Source organism: Anomaloglossus baeobatrachus, chromosome 2 (genome assembly GCF_048569485.1).
Source record: "Anomaloglossus baeobatrachus isolate aAnoBae1 chromosome 2, aAnoBae1.hap1, whole genome shotgun sequence".
Taxonomy (NCBI): Eukaryota; Metazoa; Chordata; class Amphibia; order Anura; family Aromobatidae; genus Anomaloglossus; species Anomaloglossus baeobatrachus.
Genome location: NC_134354.1, coordinates 297363744 through 297382142, shown reverse-complemented (window position 1 = coordinate 297382142; position 18399 = coordinate 297363744). Strand labels below are relative to the sequence as shown.

Sequence of the window (18399 nt, the reverse complement as noted above, 5' to 3'; positions counted from 1 at the left end):
AATTAAAAACAAATATTATTTAAACATAACAATAAAACATTAATACTTTAATTTTTTTCAGTTATTGAAAAAAAAATATTTTTTTACGACACCTTCCCTTTAACAAAAAAATTGAATTGGTCGACTCAGGTTTATAGTGTACCACTTGATAGCCAGATTTACAAAGTGTAGGTGTTCCTGAATTAAAGGGAACCGGTCAACTCCTAACACCACTATTTACCTGCAGATATAGTGGAAGTCATGGTAAAATGACTTACTGGAACAGCAGCTAGAGAAAAAATTTAAGTTATATTCTACTAGATAGCTGCTACACTCAGCACTCACTACAGAATGAGCGTGTTGTGATCAATTCCCGACAGTTTGACATCTTGCGCACACACACATGCTGCAGAGCAGGTTGTCAGTCAAGGTATGTAGTGAGCTCTCTGAATTGGCAAATTGATAGCCAAGCTTCTGCTATAACTGCAAAGGGCGGTGCAAGCACTTCCTCTGGATTTTAACGCCTTTGAATGTCTCGATTAACCCCTTCAGCCCCGGGACACTTTCCGTTTTTGCGTTTTTGTTTTTTGCTCCCCTTCTTCCGAGAGCCATAACTTTTTTTATTTTTCCGTCAATCTTGCCATATGAGGGCTTGTTTTTTGCGGGGCAAGTTGTACTTTTAAATGAAACTTGTATCTAAGGGGTTAAAAAAAATTCACAAGTTTGTCAAATAAAAGTGGCGCACGTTTTGCACCATTTTCCGAAACACGTAGCGTTCTTATTTTTTGGGATCTATGGCTCAGTGATGGCTTATTTTTTGCGTCTCGAGCTGACGTTTCTAATCGTAGCATCTGCGCAAAAATGGTACCTTTTGATCGCCTGTTATTGCATTTTGCGTAAAACTTGCGGCGACCAAAAAACGCAATTTTGGCGTTAGGAATTTTTTTGCCACTACGCCGTTTACCAATCAGATTAATTGATTTTATATGTTGATAGATCGGGCATTTCTGAACGCGGCGATACCAAATATGTGTATATTTATTTATTTTTTAACCCTTTAATTTTCAATGGGGGGAAAGGTGAGTGATTTGAACTTTTAGGTTTTTTGTTTTTTTTTTATTTTTTAAAACTTTTTACTTTTTTTTTATTTTATTTTACTAGTCCCCCTAGGGGGCTATAGCGATTAGCAATCCGATCGCTATTATCTATCTGCTGATCACAGCTATACAGCTGTAAGCAGCAGATACGCTCACTTTCTTTTTCCCTCTGCTCTCGGCCGAGGGAAAACGAAAGTGAAACATCATAGCTGCAGGCATCATCACATGACCCTGTGCTACGATGGCAACCACTGATAGTCACGTGATCACGCACGTGACTTCCGGTGGGGGCGGCGGTAAGTAAAAAACATGGCCATGCGCATTTAGATCTTGCTGCCAGACTTTGGCAGCAAGATTTAAAGGGTTAATGGCCACGGGTGGAAGAGATTCCACCCGCGGCTAGCAGGCACACATGTCAGCTGTTGAAAACAGCTGATATGTGTGCCGACCGCCGCCGCCTGCCCGCGGCAGGGGGCGGGGCATAACGGGACACGCTCCATGACGGATATATCCGTCCATGGTCGTGAAGGGGTTAATAGCGACTGTAGCATCTGTAAGGTTGTGAGACAGAGGGAGCTCCCTCTTTCAAACAATCTGCACCCCTGTGATTAGCTGATAATGGTCATTACAACAGAAGGGTTAATAATGAGCTCCAGGTCTGCCAAGTACAATCTTCTTGCGATAGTAAGACTGTCGGGTCTACTGCATTTCAGTACATGAATCCCATAGAGGTACTAAATAAATAAAAAAAAAAAGTAGAAAAAAGTTTTTTAAAAAGTTTAAATACAAAAGAAAAAAATGCCAATAAATACATATTTTTATGTAAAAACACATATTTTGTACCACAGCTTCTGATAAATTGCCACACTATTTAATCCCTACTAATGAACACCATTAACCTCTGCAGCCCCTGGGCACTTTCCATTTTTGCGGTTTTTTTTTTTTTTTTTGCTCCCCTTCTTCCGAGAGGCGTAACTTTTTTATTTTTCCATCAATCTTGCCATATGAGGGCTTGTTTTTTGCGGGACGAGTTGTACTTTTAAATGAAACATAAGTTTTACCATATAGTGTACTGGAAAACGGCAAAAAAATTCCAAGTGCGGAAAAATTGCAAAAAAAGTGTGATGGCACAATAGTTTTTGGGATATTTTATTCACTGTGTTCACTATATGGTAAAACTGAGGTATCCATGTGATGCCTCAGGTCAGTGCGAGTTTGTAGACACCAAACATCTATAGGTTTACTTGTATCTAAGGGGTTAAAAAAAATTCACAAGCTTGTCCAAAAAAAGTGGCGCACGTTTTGCGCCATTTTCCAAAACTCGTAGCGTTCTCATTTTTCGGGATCTGAGGCTCAGTGATAGCTTATTTTTTGCGTCTCGACCTGACGTTTTTAATGGTACCATTTTTGCGCAGATGCTACGTTTTGATCGCGTGTTATTGGATTTTGCGCAAAATTTGCGGCGACCAAAAAACGTAATTTTGGCGTTTGGAATTTTTTTGCCACTACGCCGTTTACTGATCAGATTCATTGATTTTATATTTTGATAGATCGGGCATTTCTGAACGCGGCGATACCAAATATGTGTGTATTTTTTATTTTTTTAACCCTTTAATTTTCAATGGGGTGAAAGGGGGGTGATTTGAACTTTTAGGTTTTTTTTTTTTTTTTAATTTTTTAAAACTTTTTTTGTTTACTTTTTTTTTTATTTTACTAGTCCCCCTAGGGGGCTATAGCAATCAGCAATCCGATCGCTCTGCACTATCTGCAGATCTCAGCTACAGAGCTGAGAACTGCAGATTTGCTGCTTTACTTTCAATGCCAGAATACAGCCGGCATTGAAAGTAAAGCAGCAAATCTGCAGTTCTCAGCTCTGTAGCTGTGGAAGTGACTCATGTTAGCTACAGGCGTCATCACATGACCCTGTGCTACCATGGCAACCACCGAAAGTCACATGATCATGTCACGTGACTTCCGGAGGGGGTGGGGTAAGTGACTGTCATGGCGGCGCCCATATACATATCGCTGCCAGATTTTGGCAGCGAAATGTAAAGGGTTAATGGCCGCGGGTGGAAGGCTAGCAGGCACACATGTCAGCTGCTGATAACAGCTGTTATGTGCGCGGATCGCCGCCGCCGGCAGGGGGCGGGGCTTACCGGCACACGATCCTTGACGTACCCAGTACGTCATGGGTCGTTAAGGGGTTAAAAAAAATGATACAAACTGTTTTGTTTTTTCATCATACCAGTGAGCAAATATGGAATTAAATGCAATCAAAAAGTTGTATGTAAATTAAAAATGCTAGCTCCTCCTGCAAAAAATAAGCAGTCAATAGAAAAACTGTGTTCAATAGCCACAAAATATATATATATATAAAAAAACACGTACATAAAGTGATATCACTGTAATCGTACTGACTTGAAGAATAACATGATCTTATTACCATATAGTAAATAGCGTAAAAAAAAATCGAGGTTTTTTTTGTACTTTTTGCGTCCTAAAAATTGCATTAGACAGCAATCAAAGAATCTTTTGTACACCAATATAGAAATATAAACTTCAGCTCAACTCTATCTTTAGACAGATTGTAATTCTCAAAATATGGCAATAAAAAAAAGTTTGAAAAAAAAAGCATATTTTTAGTACATGATGTCAAAACCTAAAAAAATATATAAATCTGGTATCACTGTAATCGTACTGAGCCTAAGAATAAAGCCGTCTTCTCATTTATACCACACGGTGCATGCCATAAAAAGTACATGTAAACAATTTTTTAACTATTGTTGATTTGTCGATTCTTTCTCTCAAAGATCACTGTAAAGCTCGGTTCGTAGTTATCTTTGCCTTATGAAGAGTAATAGGGGTTTCTATCTAAATTTCTGAAGAACAAGATTCAGACAAAACTTTGATGGAACATTCACTATAATGATACAATAGGATAAAGAGTTGCACACAAGTCACAATGTATATGGGAATGATGAAGAGCAAAACTGCTATGGGAATACTAGACTGAAAAATACAATGAACTATCTGAAAAAGTGAAAAAACATGAAAAATTGAATATGCATAACTGCTATGAATAATAGGAATATAAGAGATGTTTAGCCATTGTATTGATCAATGCGTATACATTGTGACTTGTGTGCAACTCTATTCTATTGTATAGTTATGTTTTTTGAGTCTTGCAGCATGTTCACACCATTGGTGTTCCAGACGTACATTCTTTAGTTAGTATGCACTTTTTGTCTGAGAACCCTGCCCCGCCCACAGCCATTTGTTTCTTTTCACATATATAGCTTGGTCCTTTGCTTCCCATACAAAGCAAGTTTTTTAACTGCAGGTGAGGTTACCTTATAGGCTGGGGACCCCAAAAATAGAGATTACCTTGGCGTTGGTTTTGGGGCTCTTTTGCATTGATCAATACAATGGCTAAACATCTCTTATATTTCTATTCATAGCAGTTATGTATATTTCATTTTTCATGTTTTTTCACTTTTTCAGATAGTTCATTGTATTTTTCAGTCTAGTATTCCCATAGCAGTTTTGCTTTTCATTATTCTCCTATACATTGTGACTTGTGTGCAACTCTTTATCCTATTGTATAGTTATGTGTTTAAGTCTTTCACCATGTTCATACCATTGGTGTTCCAGACATATATTCTTTAGTTAGCATTCACTATAATGAGGCAGATGGGGTTGCTTTTTAGTCCATCTGGCCTGTGATCCGGTAATGTTCATCTTTTTAGTCATCTTTTAACTATGCTCAAAAGTTCAGTCCACCACCATTTTGTGCACCTCCGAAAAAAAAATGGACACCACCATAAAAAAGGCCAGATGTAGTCCACCGTAACAGTTCCTGCCTCATTTTATTGAATTAATCTAATTAATAAGGAGGTTGGGGTGGCACATTCTGCAGTGCTGCACAGGACTTATCCGATTCATTAATGGCCACAGGTATTTAGGTGGTTACATTTATGGAATACTAACACTTATGGGGCAGATGTAACATTTAGGAGCAGTAGACTCTATATATAAAGTACCCTGCAAGTGTTTGATGTACGTTTTCATGTAATTATATGTAAAGGTTAGATATCGACTGCTTAATCACCTGTTAAGATATCTGACATATCTATTTTGCTATATGTGATCATCACTGGCCAGCTCTACTACATATTTAACCTGTTATAGCATCTGCAAGTAGTGTGCCACCCTTTGTGTTGTGGTGTTACATCCTTCCCAATATATGTTATACTATGTATAATGAAATTTTATTGTTTGCACTGGCACTTTGTATAAGTAAATTTCTACTTTGAATATCATAATCTATGATTCCTGAATTTTTATAGGTTGTAATTGTTTGATTGGAATCTATTCATGAATTTGAGAGGCCACCTATAGGTAATATGGTATTGAATTAATCTGTTAGGGGTTCCATCTGAACCTCGTGTTTTGAGAGTTTTAGATGGAACCCCCCAATTTAGAGCACAGTAAAAATATAAACCAAGCCTTAAAAGTGCACCATAATGTTAAGTGTCACTAAATTCTACTAATAAAAGCTTCAACTCAACCTACATAAAACAAGTCCCCTCTCAGGGCTGTCATCTGTCAATAGAAATATAAGTGGTTCTACATTACTAGTAGCATAAAGGCTCTGGAAAAGCAACCTGGCTTTCATCCACCGTTCTAAAGAAATAAATGTAAAAAAAATCCAGGGAAATCTGCGCTCCTGAATACAAATGCCTTCATCCTGTCTGGGCCCCAAAGTGTTCTTAGGCTATGTGCGCACGTCGCGTAAAAACATGCAGTTACGCTGCGCTTTGTAGCGCAGCGTAACTGCATGCGTCCTGCGTCCCCTGCACAGTCTATGGAGACTGTGCAGGGGCCGTGCGCACGTGGCGTTTAAGAGCGCAGCGCTTCGGCTACTGCCGAAGCGCTGCGCAAAAAGAAGTGACATGTCACTTCTTTCCTGCGCTTTGCCGGCAGCTCCTGCTCTGTCTATGGCAGGAGCTGCAGGCAGAGCGCATGGAATCGGCGCTCACTACGGACATTTCTGCAGCGATCTAAAGCGCACATGTGCTCTTCAGATCGCTGCAGAAATTTCTGCAGGGCTTGTACGCAACGTGCGCACATAGCCTTAAACTGCAGTGTCTATTTAATATTACAGTATTACTGTAGCAATGAGAACCCACTTAACAATTTACTAAATGCACATCTCCAAAAGTACAAGCTGGGCATATTTGCAATTTTCACTCTGCAACATCCATTGCGTGTTTGTTTGTAGAAAATATCCATGAAGTTAAAACCATCACTACACTTATACATGAATTCATAGAGGGGTATAATTTCGAAAATGGGGTCACTTTAGGGGTTTCTGCTGTTGTAGCTTTCAGGGTCTTTGCAAATATTGCCAAATTTTCGGCACTCCAATTAAATCTGCACTCCAAAAGTCAAATAGCACTTCTTACCTCCCGAACCCTGCCACATGCTCAAACAGTACTCTACAGGCATATTCAGTAGAATATGTGCAACATATGATGTGGTCATATTTACCTGTTTCCCTTTTGGAAAAATGTAAGATCTGGGGCTAAAACAACATTTTAGTGGTAAAAAGGAATTCTTTTATCTTCACCACCCATAGGTATAAAATTATGTGAGGTGCCAATATGCTCACTGTACCCTTAGATGAATTAATTGAGAGGTATAGTTTGTAAAATAGGCATCAATTATGAAGGGTTCTGCTCTTCTTGCATATAAAGGAATCTGCTAAACTAACATGGCATCTGCAAACCATTCCAGCAAAACCTGTAATACAATATGGCCTTCTTTTTTCCTTCTGGGCTTTGCTCTATGTCGGAAAAGAGGTTTCCAACTACATATATGTGGTATTGGAGTACTCAGGAGAAATTGTGAAACAAATTATGTGGTCCTTTTTTTAATAGCCTAAAGTTTTTAATTATCAGAAAAGCTATCATGCTGATAAATAGACGTGGTAAATTTAATTTATTAAAGGGAACCTGTCAGGTGCCATATGCACCCAGAACCATGAGCAGTTCTGGGTGCATAATTGCTAGTCCCTGCCTAATCGTCCCTGTATACACTAGCATACATAAAGAAATCTTTAGAAAAAGTATTTCTAAAGATCCTTATATCATATGCTAATGAGCAAAGGGACTGGTACCTAGGACATCATATCACCCAACTAGTCCGCCCTCTTAGCAGTCAGTACGCCCACAGGGGCGTGTTAACATGCTATTCAATACGTACCTGTGAACGCTGAGCTGAATGTCTCGGCACTTCTTGTCATGCCTGATACCAGTCATGCCATGACTGGCAGTGCCCGGCATTCAGAAGCACAGTCACAGTGAACTGAGGTACGCGTGTCACCGCCGGTGATGCTGAATTGAATAGCATGTCAGTACGCACCTGTGGGCATGCTGCGGGGGAAATAACGCCCTAGCGACTAGTCGCTGCACTCATTAGCATATGATATAAGATCTTTAGAAATACTTTTTCTAAAGATCTCTTTATCCATACTAGTGTATACAGTGACGGTCAGGCAGGTATTAGCAATATGCACCCAGAACTGCTTCTGGTTCTGGGTGCATATTACACCTGACCGGATCCCTTTAACTAATTTTGTGGTATGACATTAAGAACATTAAAATTCAATTTAATTTCGAAAATTGAGAATTTTTCTATATTTATCAAAATACAGGAACCATGGGTTAGTTTTCAGCTACCTGGAGGTGGACATGAACACGTATTAAAGGGAACATGTCACCAGGTTTTTACCCTTATGAGTTGTAGCAACTACCAGTGAGCCCTTTATATACAACATTCCAGAATGCTGTATATAAGAGCCCAGGCTGCTCTGTAGAATGTAAAAAACAGCTTTATAATACTCACCTAGAGGGTGGTCTGGTCCGATTGGTGTCGCTGCTCTTGGTCCAGCGCCTCCTCCATCTTGTGCGGTTGTCGTCCTCTTGCCCAGCCCTGTATGTATGACACGTCATGCTTCATTCACAGAAAGGCCTCCATTCCGTTCCTGCGCAGGCACATTTAGATGTGCCCGGCTGAGGGAGATCAAAGTGCTGTAGTGCGCATGCGCGGGCGACCTTTGACCTTTTTTCATACCTGCTCATTACAGTACTTTGATCTGCCCACAGAAAAAAAAAAGACATCAACATTGAAATAAAATTATGCCTCCCAAAGGGCAGGGAAGAAAAACTTAACAGCCCCCCATTAGAGATGAGCAAACCAGAGATTTGGTTTTCGAACCGAACACCAACTAAAAAAAAACAAGGCTCGGGTTCGAAGTTTGGTTACTTTACTTGCGAACTTAACTTACACAAGCAGCGCTGTGCTCAGCTACGCTTGGTGCTCAGCTTTGTGCGAGCTGCTTGCAATGTTTGAACAGCACGCTCTAGTGGTAACAGCATGATCAGATGTAGTGTTTAACAAAAAAAAACTTTTTGAAAAAGCCCCCCTAGAAATTATCTGCTTATGGCTCGCTGTATGAGGGCGGAGACTCAAACTGATTCCGAACCTCCTCGGGCAAGGTTTGGACATGTGGAGGTTAGGTTTGTTTGATGCCAGTGAACAAAACCTCCAAATGTTCACTCATCTCTACTCCCCATCAGAAGCCAAAAACTGTCTGAAGAGGTGAGTGGTTGAACAATAGTTTAAAATCATGATGATGTTGGTCTAGCAGAACAGTTTACCCATATCGCTGTTTGCTTCACAGGTGTGATTGAGGTGTATAGAGTAACCAAGCGAGTGGAATTGGGTATAAAATCCACAGCAGTATGCAGTGAGAAGTTGCAATTCTTATTGAAGGACATAGACAAACTATGGAACAACCTGATAGGATTTATGTCACTAGCCTCCCTAATGGTAAGTTCCTTTGTATTGTCTATGTATTAGGAGTGACATAACCTACACATTTTTAGGTCACGTTTTGCTCGTAAGTAGATCTAGTGCTACAGATAATTGCCACATGACCGCTGCTGAGAATTTTATACTGCTCCACAGCATTTTTTTCTCCTGCAGTGAGGAAAAAAGTTGCATGGCTAGAAATAAGTACCCGAAATAGTTAAGGTGTAGGCAAATTCAAATTTACCGTGGATATGTTTTTCTTTTTTTATAGATAATCTGTGACACAAATATATCTACGCAGTTTATCCCCATTGTAATTCAGGTAATCTGCATCTAAAATGAACATTCTATTAAATATATAGTGCATTTAATATCTCAGTGTATTTTCCTTAAAATATCCCATTCACATGAATTGCTAGAGGAGCTGAGTAAATTTTGCTAAGGATTAGAGCTGCTCAAACTCCCAAAAAACCGGGACCTGCTCAATTAAAAAAAACAAAAAAAAAACCCTGATCCGCTCCGGAATCCGGTACCCATATAAGTCTATGGGGACCAGAATCCGGAAATTAAAAATGTTGGTGTAAGGGATAGGGGGTTAGGAGCACGCGCGCTGTACTCACCGAGGCTGTGTCATGGCGGCACACTCCTTCCAGGTCACGCTTTCCCTTCCGGAGCCAACAATTGACTATTCACTGCTTTGCTCGCCCACCAGTGCGTATAATTGGTTGCAGTTAGACGCACCCCAACCCTGAGTGTCAGCTGACTGCAAGTAATCACAGGCTCCAGGACGGCCGGGGGGCGGAGAAAGCAGTGCAAGTGTCTACAGGTCAGTATGCTGAGCGTGCATGTACATAGAAACACGTGGCCCGCTCCTGTCAGAAGAGTGTGTGGCTGTCTCGGGTGATATGATGCGATGAGTGACTCATACGAGTCTAGCATGACAGCACCCGGCCTGCCACTCTCTGAACATGAGTGTGCATGTACATAGAAACACATGCGGCCCGCTCCTGTTAGGATAGTGTGCGGCTGTGCTGGGTGATGCAACATGAGACTCGCGCAAGTCCCTCACAAATGTGACTCCGGCCTAAGAGAAATTGCATGCAGCTTTTTTTTTTTTTTTTTAATTGAAATAAGTCATTTAAAAACATGTGGTGCCCCCTAATTTTGATACCCAGACAAGATAAAGCTAGCTGGGGGCTAGTATTCTCAGCCCGCAGCCACCTGGTATGCCGCATCCATTAGATGGGACAATCCCGATGCTTTACCGGCTGTTCCCGAATTGCCCAGGTGCGGTGGCAATCGGGGTAATAGCAGGGGTTAATAACAGCGCACAGCTGCTACTAAACCCTAGGTTGTGATGCCACAGGCGTCTGAGATACCTGCATCACTAACCTGTAAATTAAAGTAAATAAGTACAAACAAATCCTTTTATTTAGAAAAAAATACAAAAACTCATCTTTCATCACTTTATTAACCCCCAACACACTCCTACAGGTCCAGCATAATCCACATGAGGGCCCACGCCGCTTTCAGCTCTACTACATCTCACAGCGAGCAGCCATAGAGAACGACCGCCGGCTGTGAGTGCAGACAATGACTGAGCTGCGATGAGCAGTGATTGCAGGCAGATGCTGTCACATGCTGTAGGCGCATCTGACTGCAACCAATCACAGACAACAGGACGGCCGGTGGGCGGAGAAAGCACGGAAAACTTTGTATGCGATAAGCCTATTGCGCAGTACAGGAAGTGAATGCACGACCCGGAAGCAGTTTGCCGCCATGACACTGATTCTCCGCAATTATGAAATGTTCGCTTAATTCTTGTTTTCTTTATTTTTCCTTTAATTTCCCCAGTGCCGAATCCGGATCCTACACCCGGAATCCCGGGTCTGGCACCAGGGCATCTTTGAAACCACGCGAATCCGGACTTTTACAGTCCAGGTCCGCTCAGACCTACCAAGGATCCATTCCTAAATCCTGACATCATCATTGTCTTGTGAACAAGGTCTTACAGCCATGTCTTGTCTGGACCATCCTTAATCTGCAATAAAAAAGAATCAACAATAAAATGTGGACGTTACTGGTAGTGCCTCTAGGAATACAATTATTGATTCTATCTTTTTTACATTTCCGGTCAAATTCAGAAAAGCATTGTCCTTGTACAGTTCATGATGCACAGACTAGCCATAGGTCTCGTGACTTAAACGCAATCGTTTCATATATGCCTGTGAGACCTGCGGCCAGTCCGCACATGGACAGTGTTTCATGGACGTGGGAGTTCATCCTTAGAATATTTTTCTATGAGAGAACATTGGGGTTTTTTCTGCTGCAGATTTCAGCCCATTCTACAGATGTTCAAAGAGTTAAATCAGTTGCAAAGTTTCTCAACATATGTGAAACATAAGTATTATGTAGGCATGAAAATGATGTATTATGCATGCAGCAAATTCTGCAGTGGAAATAATATAATAAGTTAGTAAAATATATTGTGCCATTCACCATGTTACAAACTGCTTTATTGGTTCATCAAAAAAGACAGACAAAAAGTTAAAACACTTTTATAATATCTCAGAATGGAAACCAAACAGGAAACTGGGTGTCAACTAAATAACCTAAAGCCACTACATTTCTACTCCCCAGTTGCCTCTTGCCAAACCATAAATGAGTTTGTCCTGATACAGACAGAACTTGCCTGCATTAATTCTATGCTCTTATTTTCATATCTGTCTATGGTTAGGTTGTGCATGGTACTGTATTCTCATTTACTATTGTTTTATTTTACATTTCTATTTATACATTCATTCATTTACTGTTTGTTATGCTATATTCAAGAATAGTATATGCTATATTTTCTGGCCCATAGCCATATGTCCCAAGTGGCATTTTTCAACATGCCAATGTCAGGCTGCATGTTTGTTCTGCTGTTGTGAGCAGCATTTGTAGCCTAAACAAGGCCTGCAGCATCTAAGAACTAGTCTCCCATCAAGCACATCTAGTACATCATTGGTTGCCAATTGCAAAAAGGGCTGCTATCAGTGGATCTTGAATATTCTGCTTGCTGAGCACACAAATCCTCTTCAGACAAACGGTAATAACCTCATTGGTAGCAACCAAGGGATACATTCTACTGAATAAACCGAGATGTTCTGAAAATTGTTTACATTTTTTTTCCCATTGTTTATATATCATTAAGATGTCTACCTGTTTTGTGATTTCCATAATTACACAGGTTTTCCTTCTTGGTGTTACAATTTCAATGTTGAGAAGTGTCTCCTACTCGAGGTCAGAAACTGTTTCTCACAGCCAGAGACGCTGACTAGAAGATGCAGTTGTTTCTGTCTGAAATCTACTCTTAAGTATCTCTGTAATTATATAACCTATTGAATTGTTTCAGCAGGTTAGTTAGAGCAGTGTTCCCCAACTCATGTCTTCAAGGCCCACCAACAGATCATGTTTTTAGGATTTCCTTCATATTGCACAGGGGATAATTTAATTTCGTGCACAGGTGATGATTCCAACACCAGGGCAATACTAAGGAAATCCTGAAAACAGGTTTTCTGTTTCAAGTTAAGATTTTGTTCAAGCTACACATGTGCAGAAAAAATTAGAATTTTGCTCATATCTTCATTGCTCTTGGCACTTTCCTAAAAAGTACGCAGGGCTTAGCGACAGAATGTGGTCCCTGGCAGATTTACTATCATTTACACCATAAATTGTCATTAATGTATAGGTGTTATCTATGCCAGCTCATATCTGGTATAGACCTTCATTTGTGGTGTGCGAGCTGTCCAAGATGCATCACATCTATTAAGAGGCCATATAGACTTTCATCTTACGCAGATGTTCCCTCGGGATTTTTTTAATCATTCTTGTAAATAAGTTCTGCCTGTTTTGTATTTTTGCTCCAGCCAGATGAAAGTGCTTTGGATTTTGCTTCTTGTATGCTACGACCAGGAATAAAAAACGCTCAAGAATTAGCATGTGGTGTGTGTTTGCTAAATGTTGACTCTCGAAGCAAGGTATGTTGCTTATACACATTGTAATTATTAAAAAAGTATTGAGCATTGTATGCAGTATAGTGGACCAAAGCCAGGAATGAATTCAAAGTACTTGTTCTTCTCCTCCTGCTGAATCCACTTCTGGCTCCAAAATTGTTTGTGTGTTTTTAGCCATAAAAAAAGACCTTTCACCATTTTGTGCATGTTAATTTTGCCACATCATGGAATATTGGCTGCAGAACGGAAAAAATGTAGCTTTCATTTTAATTTCTCCTCTCTGTTGCTGAGATTATTTTATAAAATTTAGGTTATAATTTATGACAAGCTTAATTTGGTGTTAGCAGAGATTTGCCTCTGGGCGTTTGTACTGTGATTGTCATGTGGGGTACAATCCTAAAAAGTAGCACCATGCAGGAGAAAAAAAAAATAAAGAATATGTCTTGCTCTCAGCCCTGATCTTTGCAGTTATTATGTAGTATAGAATAGAGCTGTGTAATTTAAACTCTTCCAGATCTCTTCTCATAGCAGTTAGTTTTGGGGGAGAGGAAGAATATAGCGAAGCAGATTGTGATTATAAGCACTTCCAGATCTCCTCTCAGAGCAGTTAGAGGGAGAAGCAGAGCTATGAGAGAATAGCTGCAGTTACAGATGTGTTTGTAATAAAACTTCTGCTGTATTCACCCTCTCCTCAGACTGACTGCCATGAGAGGAGATCTGGAAGTGTTTGAAGTTACACTTTGTCACTTGGTTGTGATCTGTACTATACAGTAGCTGCGGATATCATGGCTTGTTCTTATCCCCTGCATGATACCACCTGTTCCCTACTTAAGATTTTTTTTTTAAATCAGATACTTTTTTGTTAAAACAGAATACATACAACAGAATAACAAATCGGCATCCAAATTAAATTTATCACATCTATTACCCCTTTAACTCCCCCTCCCGCCCCCCTCCCCCACCCCGGCAGCAACACTTCTCCCCGATACTACATCCCATATAGTACACACTTATAATACCCTCCAACTGTAGTATAGCAACCATCCCGTTGTGCAGGAGGAACAACTAGTAACACCAACAAAACAGAACACACACATCAGAGGTCTCAGACGGCCATCCCGGTCCCAGACCAGTTTATTGGTCCATCACTCGTCTTATTCGCATTGCCAAGGAGACCATAGCTTCTCAAACATTTTAACATTCCCCCTTCTTTCATACACTCCCCGTTCCAGCTGAAGAATACATTTCACCCTTTTAATGTACTCTCCCCTGGTCGGGGGGTCTTTTTTAATCCAGGACCTGGCGATTAGCTTTCTTGCCGCATACAGCAGCCTAGCAATGACAATTTTCATAGTATTTTCCACCCCAAGCTCCTCAACATATCCCAATAGGCATATCACTGGTTCCCTGGGGAGGACACACACATATGTTCTTCCTATCTTGTGGATAACCTTAGTCCAAAAGGAGACCAGTCTCGGACAAGACCACATCATGTGAAAAATACCTGCGTCAGATCCCTGACACCTTGGACACTCCGAATTCCTTCTCAACCCCATTTTAAACATCAGTAAAGGAGACCTATATACCCGGTGAATCACGTATAGGTGAGATAGTCTGGCCGGTTCGCTCATGGAAAGTTTAGGGACATACTCTAAGATACTCTCCCACACCTCCTCCGTTATCGGCCCAACTTCCTCCTCCCATTTAGATTTAGTTTTAATTGGGTAGTCTAAAAGAAAGGTATGTAGTATATCTTTATAGGTGCCAGAAATGATCCCTTTAGTGCTTCCTCCGCCCTTACACACATACGCCAGTACCAGGTCAGTCTGTATGGCCACACTTTGTTTAGCCGCTTGGGCTGCAATCGCATGTTTTAATTGTCTGTAGTGGAGCCAGCCGGACGCCGGTAACTGAAACTCACTCTGTAACTGCGGGAACGATTTCACAATTCCTCCGTCCAATATCTGATGCATGTATACTACACCCTTGCGTCTCCACTCCTCAATATTCCCCATTTTCTGAATCTCCGGGAGATTACTGTTATCCCAGATAGGTGTAAACTTAGTTAACCGGGTCACCCCTCTCACCCTTTTCAGCCTATCCCAGGTCTTGTTTATAAGTGCCATTGTAGGAGACGTTCTACCCAGGAGCCCCACCGCACCATCCTCTAGTCCCATTACCAATGGACTTCTACCCACTATGTATTCCAGTACTTCTTTAATGCCCCCATCTTTCTCTCGATCAGACCAACCCCTGAGGTGTTGACATTGCGCCGCTATATAATACAATTCCGGATTTGGGATTGCTAGACCCCCCTCATCTTTCGGCCTTTGTAAAGTCTCTAATCGCACCCTAGGCTGCTTTTTACCCCACACCAGGTCCCTAAACAGCGAGTTTATCCCTTTAAATCTTTTCCTTGAAATACAAACAGGGGCATTGTGCAGTATGTATAGGAGTTTAGGCATTACTACCATCTTTAGCAAATTAACCCTTCCAACAACTGACAAATGTAGCTTGTTCCAGGCATCCACCTTGGCTCTCAATTTTTTAAGGAGAGGCCATAAGTTCACCTGTATGTATTTTTCTACTGGCAGAGATATCTGGATACCTAGATATTTAAATTCGTCCACATTCTTCAATTTGTTAGCCCCAGTATCCTCATTTGTCCAGGCTACTTCCCCATCCACTTTAAAGAGGCTCGATTTTAGACCAATTAATGGTCAGTCCCGAAACTTCTCCAAATTTCTCTATTATCTGCATGGCATGATCCAATGAGGCTGATGGATCCCCCAAGAAAAGTAATAAATCGTCAGCATAAAGAGCTATTTTCTCCTCTAAATGCCCATACTTAAATCCATGGATCTCCTTTGTTTTCCTAATGGCCGCCGCCAGAGGCTCTATTGCAATAGCAAATAGGAGCGGCGATAGTGGGCAGCCCTGCCTCGTTCCCCGGTGCAACTCAAACGCTGAGGAGGTCATACCGTTAACTCTAACTTTAGCAGTAGGCCTATTATACAACAGCTGCACCCACTTTACAAACCGTGGGCCAAAACCCATATGCTGCAACATTTCCACAGATACCCCCACTCAACACTATCGAACGCTTTCTGGGCATCTAGCGAAGCGATCACCCTCTGGCCAGGGTTGTCAGGCGGCAACTGTAGATTAAGGTACAATCTCCTGATATTAGCAGCTGTCGACCTATTGGCCATGAACCCTGATTGGTCCATATGGATTAGGTTAGATATAACTCCAGTCAGCCGGTTTGACAACACCTTAGCCAGAAGCTTCACGTCCGCTGTTAATAACGAGATGGGTCTATATGAGTCTGGAAGCCTCGGATTTTTATCCTCCTTAGGAATTACTACTATTATTGCTTCTCTCATAGATTCAGGCAATACACCTTCCCCCTCCGCCACCTCAAAGACTTTCAATAGTTTGGGTAATAGGATTTCTTCTAACTGTTTATAAATTTCAACTGGTAGCCCATCTGCTCCCGGTGCCTTGTCATTGCTCATGCCATGCAGAGCGCCCTCCAGTCCATCAATAGTAATAGGTGACTCCAGTTTATCTCTATCCGCCACAGACGGCACCGGAAGCTCACCTCGCTCAAGAAATGAGTCCACCTCTTCCACCCTTATCTCTCCGCTAGAAGAATATAGCGTGCGATAGAAATCTTTAAAGACCCCAAGGATCTCCTCAACCTCAGTGACCTGTGTCCCCTCCACCGTGTCCATACCATGCACAAATGAGCTACTCCTTTGAGCTGCAGCTATGACCGATAATAGATGACCAACTTTTTCCCCCTCCTCATAAAAATGCAATTTTTGGAATGCCTGCTTCCTTACCGCCTTCTCCAAAAGCATCTTATTAACCTGTTCATGCGCCTGCCTAAGATTTTGCTTCGCGTCCGTAGTAGTACTCCGGATTGCTTCCAGCTCTGCCTTATCTAAGGCCTCCAGGCTATTTTTCTCATCCTGCCTCGTCTGTGTTTTACGTTTACAGATATCCCTGAACAGGAGCCCCCTGAGGTATGCCTTCATCGCATCCCATACCATCATGGGACCAGTGCTACCCTCGTTGTGGATAAAGAAATCCCCAAGATCCCGTTCTATATTCCCCATATTAATATGACGGATCCATGCTGGATGAAGCTTCCACTCTCCCCTCCTTCCCCCTGTCAGGGTCCCCCGTCGTATGGACACTAGAATTGGGCTATGATCTGAAATCACTCTTGTCAGATATTGCACGTCGCTTATCATTGCATCCATCAGATCACTAGCTAGAGCCATGTCAATGCGGGACAGAGTGTTATGCGAAGCCGAATAACAAGAGAAGCAGGATACCCTCCCATTCCTCACTCGCCAGGCATCCACCATTCCAAGTTCCCCAATAAGAGTGCCAAACGAAGTCATACAACTATCTTGGATACCTGGAGGTCTACTACTCCTATCCCAGTACAGATCTATCACATTATTGAAGTCCCCCACCAGTAAAAAAGGGATTACTCCCCCCTTCTCAGAGAACTCCCTTATCTCCCTTAGTTTGGTGCACTTATATGGAGGTGGTATATATATTGCAGCTATACACATGAGTCTGCCAAATATTTTACACTTGACGGCCACACACTGTCCCTCTTTATCCACATACACTTCTATCTCTTCATATTGCACAGAGTTATGGATCAGCAGTGATACACCCCTTGCATAGTTGGAAAAGGTGGAGTAATAGGCCTTCTGCACCCATCTCCTATTTAAAACATGTGTTGTCTCCTTTGTTAGATGCGTTTCTAGTAGACATATTACTGACGGGTTCTGGTCTTGAACATATTTAATTATTGCCGCTCTCCTAGACCTATCTGATAACCCTCTAATATTCCAACTCAACACCTTAATTCTATCCCCCATTATCCCACCCAGTAAAACCATCAAACCTTGTAGTATCTCCCCATGCTGCCTCTACCCTACCCCTTTCCCCCCTCCCCCCCTGCTCCCCTCCCCTCCTACTCCCCACCACTTCCTGTTTTCGAGTACTCCCGTGAAGCATCGGGTTTTCCAAACCTGGTCCATAATCCCTACTAAATTCCCCCCTACCTCCCTCGCCTTCCCCTCTTAGACGCATTTTAAAACTCGTCCCTTTTCCAACAATTCTCCACTCCCACCCTTTCTATGTATAATCATATTCCACTCAACCAATATAACAGTAAAATGGCGAACAGTAATTAAACTGGAATCTCAAATTGTAAATACCACCACCGCGCCTAATTAGGCAGTCCCCATGTCCTGCGAAGCTCACATCAAACCCTTCGCATTCCTCCTGCATACTACCTCAATCCCAAAGGGAAGGAGGGAAAAAAAAAAAAAAAAAAGGGGAGAAAAAAAAAAGAAAAAACAAGAAGGGTCCCCTGTAAGCTCCTAAGGATGTCGTAGAGCCTCAGCCGGCCCTCTCCAACA

General features: G+C 41.6%; 1 protein-coding gene across 2 annotated transcripts in view; it reads left to right on the top strand.

Annotated features, from left to right (window-relative positions):
* The window catches only part of SYNRG (synergin gamma), a 179586-nt gene that overhangs the window by 146806 nt on the left and 14381 nt on the right, over positions 1–18399 (top strand). The window contains exons 17-19 of one of the 2 annotated variants that reach the window (XM_075335854.1): positions 8821–8969; positions 9223–9273; positions 12860–12970. In XM_075335854.1, coding sequence (XP_075191969.1) covers positions 8821–8969; positions 9223–9273; positions 12860–12970 — 311 coding nt within the window. The remainder of the gene's footprint in view (positions 1–8820; positions 8970–9222; positions 9274–12859; positions 12971–18399) is intronic. The other variant, XM_075335855.1, reaches the window with a different exon arrangement.